Raw genomic sequence first — 9496 nt, forward strand, 5'->3', positions numbered from 1 at the left:
TCTGTTTCGCTCTATTTATCTAAATTTCATACTTCATAGAAAATATTCTTGTTGACACACCATCTCTTTTGTTCAAAGTTTTGGGATTGTTCAACGATGAAGAAGAAGAAGATCGGGAGGGGTTGCTAGAAATGAGGGAAATGAGTTTGTGGGTCGGGTCGAGTGCATGTTAAGTGGCAGCAGTGGAAAAACAAACATAAGATATATTTGGATTCCAATAGGATTTATCATTCCTTTTTTATTTGTAATGTTTTGTATAATTTTTTATTTGATTTCTTTTTTATTTATTGATAATTTTTATTTTATTTTGTTAAGTAATTAATTATAAGAGTGAATTTTTTTTTTATAGACTAAATATTCAACAAAAGAGGTATTTGAAAAAGTGAATTAAAACTCTGAAGGGTGTAAGTATTACTTACCAAACGTGAGGGAGTTTTGTGAAAATAGAATAAAACTCATGAGATATTTGTATAATTAACCCTATTTGTTTTGGCAATTTGCTTGTAACCAATTATGTGATATGGTTTGAAGAACCCAAAGATATTATCTTAGATTCTTTATTTGAGGATTACAGCTTCATCTTGTAACTTGGTTTATAACAGATTGAAACTCCCGACAAAATTTTTATCGAGACCCTTAACATGCATCATATTCTTAGCATTGTATGTATTCTTTATCATTAAAATAAAAAATAAAAAAAAGGAACCCAAACATACTATTATTATTATTATTATTTATTTTTTTAAATCTCTGTCTTTACCGAGACAATCAAATATTTCAACCAAAACGAAAAAGTCCAACTTTGTGCAATTTCCCGTTTCCTGACCCAACGACTTACAAGCCGAAGAAAGTTAGAAAAAAAAAAAAAAAAAAAAAAGAAAAAGGATTCTAAGGATTACGGGCCCAGCTCCCCCGCTCCTCGCCTGCGTTCTGGAAGCGAAGAGCTTAAAACTCTCTCTTCTCCGGCCAATTTTCCGGCGCAACCTTCTAACCGGTGAGCCTCCTTTGTCTCTGTTTAACAAAGCTAATCGTTCCCTCGCTGCAACCTATTTTCTCTTCCTTTAACTAAATAAGGTTTGCTCTCTGTGTTGAACTGGTATTTTTCTTGATAATTTTATAGCTTTATTTCAATTAACTAAAATTAAATCAAGGTTATAGTTCAAATTTCATTGTGTATCAGATCTCTGTGAAGACCGAAAACCCGAATTCTGATTTTTTTGCTGTTTGTTTTGATTGTATTGTTTGCCGTAGCCGTAGGTATATAAGATGTGCCGTCAGAATTCTTGTGCACATGTGCCGGTAGAGGAGGCGGTTGCTATCGACGAGAGTCTATTGATATATTGCAAGCCAGTTGAGCTCTACAACATTCTCCGCCCTCGTGCTCTACACAATGTTTGTTCACACTCTCATGCATTTTGTTCTAGCTCTACTTTTTTTGTATAATTGTGTCAAATGTTAATTTTCAGTCAGAATTGCGCGTGTATGGTATTCCACTCGATAAAGGTCGTGGTTGTCAAAGTTTAATCAGGAATGCACATTCAAATGTGATTGCACTTGTAAATTTGTAATGATCCTCATTAGCAATATTAATAGTTTGATGAAAACATTACTACAAACGTGGACCCGTTCGGTGTTTTGGCATATTTTTGTGTACTATGGTTAGAAGAACAAAAGGAATGTTAATCCAATGTGGTTATTTCCACTTGTATTACTCATTTAATGCTGAGCTCTGTGCTCTGTGCTGTGCGCTTCGTATGCCATATGTGTGGGTTGTTATGAGGTCTTGGTGAACTCTTTATAAAAAGGTACAATCTATGTTTCTGTATTCTCATCAATCCCTTTCTATGTTGTAGCCTTTATTTCTTCGCAGATGTTTGCGTTATAAAATCCAAGCAAGGCGTAGAAAGAGGTACCAATTCTATCTTTAAGTACACAGTCAGACATATGGAAGTATGTTTATGTATTATTTTTTTTATATAGTTCGTATTTCCATTGCCCTGAATGATTTTATTTTCAAGATGAAAGTTTTAATTCTTTGAAGACTACTGATGTAGAGTTTCGATATGGGGTAGTTCACCTTAAATCATTCCGTTTTATTGAGTCTCTTAGTTTGTCGAGGCGCACACACACACACACACTCTCTCTCTCTCTCTCAAGTACAGTATTTTTTTATGCGAGGACTTCAAGAAGACATTATGTTGCTTACTTTAAGAGGGCAATTAATATATTTTTCTGCATGTTATTTTTCTAGGTCCAGGGCTGGGGTTGTAATATTCAACTACAGGGACTACAACAATATGTTACGAAAGACTGAAGGTATCATCAATTTCTTTGTCCTCTGAAGTGTAATTATTTTCTATTACTATAGTTACAACGGTTATTTGTATCTGAAGTATCAACCATACTTGTTAAGTAATTATCCAAAACCCCTTTTATCCCAATAGAAAACAAATTTCCACAAGTTTGTTATTGTTTCTGATGTCTCTAGATTTATTTAGTACTTTGTTTTTCCTGTCCTTATGTTGGGTTTACTCTCAAATTTCTTCTTTTTATTGATTCCGTTTCCCATGGCCCCATCCCTATCTTTTAACTCATTGAACCCTACCTAGCATGATGGTGATCCTTGATTCTTGACGATTTATGGTGTAAAGCTTTATTAAAGAGGGAAATGGGTGTTCTGGGATACTGTTTCTCTCTTTATATTTTTCCCTCTGTCAGAGTAAATGTATTATTTAGTTTCTTATTTAAAATGGCTTCGTTGGCTGCATGGTAGCATGCACTCTTAAGAAAAATATATGTGATTTGGTTTTTCCACTTATGAGGATTAACATTTAGACAACTACTAATAAATTTCTGGTGAATCATGTTTTTGTCTATTTGAACTTCATTTTTATCAGCAATGAAGCTTTTATTGTTGAACATTCAGTTACTGAAACCCTAACTGTTATGTGTACTTTTTGTTTTTGAACATTCAGTTACTGAGGACTTCTCCTGTCCCTTTTGCTTGATGCAGTGTGCAAGCTTCAAGGTATGAACCAGTATGGATATTGCTTTCTATGTTGTCCCATTTATGTTTGATATAAATTAGCATAAATTGTAGTAAAAACCAAGTTTTCCTTAGTAAGGGACAGAAAGGAGAATTACTTCCCATTCGGAATACCTTATCTTGTATTTTAAAGTTCGCATAAAACCTATAAAGTATTTTCAGTATCTGCAGAAAGATTGGGTGGAAATACTCTAAACATAAATGCTTTGATATACAATATCGTAGGAAATACTGATCTAGTATGAAACTCTTAGTTATGTCCATATTAATGATTAATTTTTCATACATATTCCAGTGTGCACACATGGTGCGGATTTGTTTATTCCTGAGAAGCTTAACCTTTAATTCTTCAATATTTTATACTTTCTTTTCAGTGTTCCATTGTAAAATAGAATCGATAGTTGTTTATAATTTAGAGATATATTTGACACTTGAGGCTGAATTATTTGTGATATGATGTCAGCATACCCACTTGTGTTGGCTAGAGTTTCAGTTTTTTATTCATAATGCATATATTTCTCTCCTGAGAATCTAATTTATTTATTGAACCATAATATTGAAAGTTATTGTTCTTCTGTTAAGTGGCCTATTTCCATGCTTTTTTTGTTTGTTTTTAGTTTTAATATTTTATTTGCTTTACTACTATATACTAATTTAGCTTGTTGCTGAAGTGGACCTTCATTTTTTCTTGTAGGGTCTGCGTTATCACTTGTGCTCTTCACATGACTTATTCAACTTTGAGTTTTGGGTTGGTGATTGAGTAGATCTTGTCACTTTCTGCTTATTCTGAAGAGGTTGTTGAAGAAACATTTATTGTGTAGGTAACTGGAGAGTATCAGGCAGTCAACGTTTCTGTGAAAGTTGAACTATTGAGATCCGAGGTCAGAATTGTTTTCATCCTGAAGTAGTGCAGATCTTTTTTGTGCGAGTTCAAAATATTTGTTGCCATTAGGGTTCATACGTTGAACAAAAGCAACTCATAGGCACTCCAGTACTGGCTTATGTTTCCTTTTAATTTTTTTTTTCAGCATGCATGAACAAGTTATATGCCCCAATCATATCCAGTTACATTTTTTGTATACAGACTGTAGCAGATGGAGTAGTTCCACAACTTCAAACATTCTTCTTCTGGTCGGTTTAAATCTCTTGGTACAACTTAAAGCTACTGGTTAATAGCCTATTTGTTCTCTTAGAAGAATTCAGAGAGTTGAGTAGGTGAAATAACTTTTTTTGCAGTTCAAGGTCGAGAAAACGTAGGCCAAAGAACCATGGTCAACTTGAAAACCACGTTAACATACAATTCTTGGAGTTAGACTCACCTAGGCTTGCCAATGGAGGGGCACACGAGGCACATATGGAGAATGGTGATGGTAAGTTTTGCTTTCGTACTCCGTTGGATTGATCATTTTCAGGTAGTGAAAAAGAAAAGAGACTCAATACAAAGAGATGACAGGTTCCATCATATCCTGTTAATGTGCAGAGATGTATCACCCTAGGCTCATTCAGAGTACCTCTCTATCAAGATTGCTTTAGAGAAATTTTAGTTTTTTATAAAATTTTATCCTCTTTTCTTTTGGGTAGTGGTTTAGAGTGTTTCTGCCCTTCTTTTGATCACGACTGAGCTAAGGCTTAAGAAGGTCTCTATATAATAATATGAGGCTCATGATGCATGTCTTAAAGTTGTCCACAACTCCAGCATTGTATTATGGCATTTCTTTCATCCTATTTTCTTTACAAAGTTCCCTTTTTACCTACGAAATAGCTGGTCAAGTTGGTTTGCCCATTTCTAATTTTTTTGACTTCTTTTGAGGTACATAGTAACTCTATTGGATATTCTTGTCAATGCCTGTCTTTGCGATCAATATAACAATTTATTAGTTTAAGATCTCTTACATATAACATATGGAATTGGTTTGAAGTTAGTATTTTAACTAACCGCTTGTTTATTGGTTTAACAAGTTCAGTTACATACTTTGATTTGACTATTCACTGTTCCACCAAGTTCAATTTAAGTTAGATAATAGTGACTGTTGGATGACAAATCCCAGCTCACATTTAGTTGAGAGTCTGATATTATGATTGAGTGTTAATCGGGTTGAATGTAGTTACTTTTAAATCCAAGCCATGCTTAGTTTAATAATAGCTTCCTTTGGACCAAAAGTGGTATTTAAATAAAACGTCTAAATACAGTAATTATTTAAAAAAAAAAAAAAGTGATTGTGCAGCACAATTTACAGATGTGACTGTTTTAAATTTTTTGTCTTGGGGTTTCAAATGAAGATTCAATGATTTTTCTTACTCAATTATCTCTCTTCTTATATGCCTTTGTTGTGAAGACGGAGATTTAACCGTATTTCCTGGATATTCTATCCTGTAAAGGTGTGAAGGCTCCCAATCTGCTCCCTGGTGGAAAAGATTTCCAAAATGGAAGGCGTAAACATGAAAACTGTGGTCATGATCATCCTAGTTCTGTAGAATGTATAGAATGTGCTACCTCAAGTTCCAACAGTCATGGTGCTACAATTTCCATTGCTCAATCATCTCCGGACATTGATTGTGTTAAATTGCTATCTGGAAGTGATTATGCACCACCAACTAAAATAAGGAAGTTAACTGCAGAGCGTTCAGAGCCAAGAAAGTACGTCAACCTGTGTTATGGTTTCTCTCCATTGTTTTCCAGAAGCTTCCGTTGATTTTCCTTATAATCATTACTTGATTTTTGTTCTTCTCATTGTTATTACTATCAGTCTGTGGACTTCACTTTAGGATGCATTTTTAGAGTATCAAAAGCAGAGACTTGTGTCTGCCGTTTTTGAAATTGGTATCCTTTTTTGAAGTGTCCATAATTGAGGCTGTGAATTTATTTTGATAATTCTCACAGTTCTTTAATTTTTGTTTGTCAGCCGTATGCTCCTGCAGAAACGACAGTTCTTTCACTCTCATAGAGTTCAGGTAGTTATTGATTTTTAAACCCGATAGCAGTTCCAAATTTTGTTTCTCCATCAATTTGCATTTTTTGTAGGCTTAATTTTTCTTTTATTTCTTGCACACCACAAGCTGCTGTCAACTCAAATCTTTTATTTTGCAACAGTTTGAAACTTAAACTGTTTGTTTCTTTATCCATTGCGAAACTTAGATATACGTGAACTGTAATAATCCTTCTTTTAAACAATTGGACAGTATTTTTGTCATTATATTTCCTGTTTTTGTTTATATACTTAGTTTGCTTATGGTTTGTGAGCTGATGGATTTCCATCTTTATTTATAAATGCATTCTATTCAGTAATTAGCATGTACCCCTTTTGCATGTAATTCTTTTTTGGTGTTGAGAAGTGGTTTTTGTGGGTTTTGTGCTTTCAAAGACTGAATTTGCAGCGTTGTTTAGCCCCCGGGAATTAGCACTACTGTCGTAGTGCAGTTATGCAAAAGTGGTTGTATTTTCTATAATAAGTGACCAAACTGAGTTGTAGTTATGGTGTAACTGAGAGGGACCCATTGTTAAATTATGGTGAAGGCTTTTGGAGAGAGAATTATGTGCAAGGGACCTTGATGGAGGAGCCAAGTTAAAAATTCAGTAAAGTAGTCTTTCTACCTACTTATGTAATAAATGCAGATTAGTCTGCAAGTTCTTTATGTTTGAGTCTCTCTACGTCACAATTTTAATGTATTACGTGTCATAGATTAGTCTTAAGAATTCCTGAGTATATTAATGTCGATCTTTCCAGATTCATGGACCGGTTAGCCTATAAAGGGGCTACTTTGTATGCTTTAAAGAAGTGTTAAGTGAAAAGAAATTCTGGATTCCTGCTTGTGTGTGAGGCACAACAACCTTGGAGTGATTCCAAGTCACCTTCAGTGTGAGGCTGTAGGCCGGTGTGTTGCTGGAATTTTTTTTTAAATTCTCTATTGGACTGATTCTAATACACCTTTGATGTGAAGCTAAAGGCCAGAGTGAGTCCGGTTCTCTTCAATATTCCTATCTATTTTTACTGTCCTGCATCAGACCTCTTCAATATAACGTTAGTGATTGAGCCTTTAGATAGCAAACATGGATTACTTTATATGCTCTGGCTGTGAATTTTTATTGTCTTGCACATTCTGCCATAGTTTTTAAAAAACACAGTTTATTGTAACTGCTGGTGTTTAGATAGCTTCTTGGAAAAGTGAAATACCCAATCTTTCTGACAGCTTCATTGCATTTCATTTTATGCATTTGCCTAACTAATTGTGTTTCAGAAATAAATCTTTGAATATTTAAACGAAGATGTGATTACTTCTTATATGCAGTTATCTTGAATAGATTCCTAAGAGCTGATTCATCAACAACAATATATACTTATTCTACATTGATATACAGTTCTAGTTGCAATTAGAAATTTATGCTGTGCAAGAAATCTATATTATTATAAGGTTGTTCTGTATGAATTTTTCTTTCTATATGAAGCCCATGGAGTTAGAGCAAGTATTATCAGAACGGGATAGCGAAGATGAGCTTGATGATGACATTGCAGACCTTGATGATCGGAGGGTATGCTCAACGATTCTTCTAGATTGGATTTGCTTATTGTACATTGATTCATGTTGCACAAGAAAAAAAATTCTACTTGCGGTGACTGCAGTTTAGTTCTTTCTTGGCTCAATTATGAATAATTGGATCTAGTTTGCTTGGCCATCCCTAGTTTTTGTTTGAAACTGGGTGTTTTAATTACCCGACTTGCTAAGAATAGAAAGATCCGTTCTCAAGTATTCTAAACGTTTGATCACATTATCTGAAAACTTAGGCCTTTCCTCCCATAGGCAATTGGTTTTGGGTTGGATGCTCCAACAATTACATTGCTGAAAATACAGTAAAAATCAATGTGCTTGGTTCAATTTTACAACACGTGCTCTACGTCGTATGCTCAACATTTGAAGGGGCCTGTTAAGGAAATAATAATCACGCATCGGATGCACTAATAAAGCTAGCATTACAAACATAAGATTAAGGTCTCTCTACTCGTATCTAATTGGTTTTGGGTCTAACAATATTATTGTAAGAACTGAAAATCTAATAGTACATTGTTATGTTGCAGATGCTTGATGATTTTGTAGATGTTACCAAAGATGAAAAGCATCTTATGCATCTCTGGAACTCATTCGTCCGAAAGCAAAGGTAGTCATCTCTTGCTGCTTTCGGCTTTCTGATATTGTTCAAACTTTATAGTTCTCTGTTATTCTTGTTCTACTATCCTGTTACTTCTCCTTCTGTATTGTATGTCAAGTTGATGTGAAAAAATGGTGGCATCTTTAACTTCACATAAGTTTGTTGGGATTTCCTGTAATGACAAAGATGCATTTTCAATGTGGCAGTGTGCTAGCAGATGGTCATGTTGCCTGGGCATGCGAGGCATTCTCAAGACTTCATGCACCGGAGCTAAACTCCTCTCCAGATCTTTTCTGGTACCGCTATTGCATTAGTTTTCCCTAATTCCATAATTAATGGTACAGTTAATAAAACATAATTCCCAAGATAATCGAACTTTTCAAAGGTAGAAGCACTGAATCAAAGGGGTTGAGTAATATTTGGAGGATGGCTATTTCGTGCATATAACTTTTTAAACGTAATTTTTAGTCAGTGGCATTTTCCAACTTTTATCTTTGTGGTACTAATTGATGTCATTCGTTGGATAATTGCGTGAAATTTATCAAATGCTCATTAACTCAGGTGTTGGAGGTTATTCATGATCAAACTTTGGAATCACGGTCTTCTTGATGCATGCGTAATGAATAGTTGCAATATCATTCTTGACGATTACAAACACAAGGGATCAGAATCATCAGATGCCATGAGAAGAAGTTAAAAGGAAAGGCGATGACTCGGCTCTAGATAGTACATAGTGAGATGGAGGATGCTAATCATGCTTCATTTAATGTTCTTTCTCCCATTGTTTTCTTTTTCTTTTTAAATTTTTGTAACGACGTTTGGACCAGAAACGTAACTAATCACATTTCTTCATAGGAGGCTCCGTTACCTTCTCGATGTAGAATACATTGTTTTAAATTAGTTATGAAGACCTTGTTACATATGATATCGTCTTCCCTGTCGTTCGCCTTGCTTGATTCTTCCAGTGCCATTTTCATGAACCTTGACTGTGTGCTGTGTACCAACAAAGTTGAAACACCCTATTCATTTGAATGCAATCTTTTCTGTAGGCTGCTGGTAGCCCCAGGAAACATCACTGTTTTGCAGCCGAGATTAATTCCTTCCAAACCCGTAGAGGAAATTCCAAATTTACCAGTCCACATTTCAACCGCTTCTGCAGCGGATGGAAATGGAATGACAAGATCTTTCATCCTCAGAACGCGCAGCCACAGAGACTGAAAATAAATCAGTATGAGGATTTTCTTCACAATACTGCTCGATCACAATCACGAAGGAGAGTTATTTAAGTAAACAAGAGTATTCGAAAG

At 34.8% G+C, this 9496-nt stretch overlaps 1 protein-coding gene across 3 annotated transcripts; it reads left to right on the plus strand.

Annotated features, from left to right (window-relative positions):
- Nucleotides 1-819: 819 nt before the first annotated feature.
- On the plus strand, nt 820-9114 carry LOC126619892 (polycomb group protein EMBRYONIC FLOWER 2-like). 3 transcript variants are annotated; one of them, XM_050288316.1, is made up of 15 exons: nt 826-994; nt 1258-1392; nt 1854-1909; nt 2252-2316; nt 2976-3028; nt 3741-3794; nt 3868-3927; nt 4131-4177; nt 4283-4416; nt 5426-5684; nt 5950-5998; nt 7491-7574; nt 8119-8198; nt 8396-8485; nt 8751-9114. In XM_050288316.1, the coding sequence occupies exons 2-15, from the start codon at nt 1267-1269 to the stop codon at nt 8884-8886; spliced, it is 1293 nt and encodes a 430-aa protein (XP_050144273.1). In that variant the 5' UTR covers nt 826-994; nt 1258-1266; the 3' UTR covers nt 8887-9114. The 3 variants fall into 3 exon arrangements, 2 of the variants coding, with proteins under 2 accessions (XP_050144273.1, XP_050144272.1); XM_050288315.1 differs by having other exon boundaries at nt 827-994; nt 1252-1392; XR_007622177.1 differs by lacking the exons at nt 8396-8485; nt 8751-9114 and adding an exon at nt 7828-8032 and having other exon boundaries at nt 820-994; nt 1252-1392; nt 8119-8156.
- The last annotated feature ends 382 nt before the right edge of the window (nt 9115-9496 follow it).

Source organism: Malus sylvestris, chromosome 4 (genome assembly GCF_916048215.2).
Source record: "Malus sylvestris chromosome 4, drMalSylv7.2, whole genome shotgun sequence".
Taxonomy (NCBI): domain Eukaryota; kingdom Viridiplantae; phylum Streptophyta; class Magnoliopsida; order Rosales; family Rosaceae; genus Malus; species Malus sylvestris.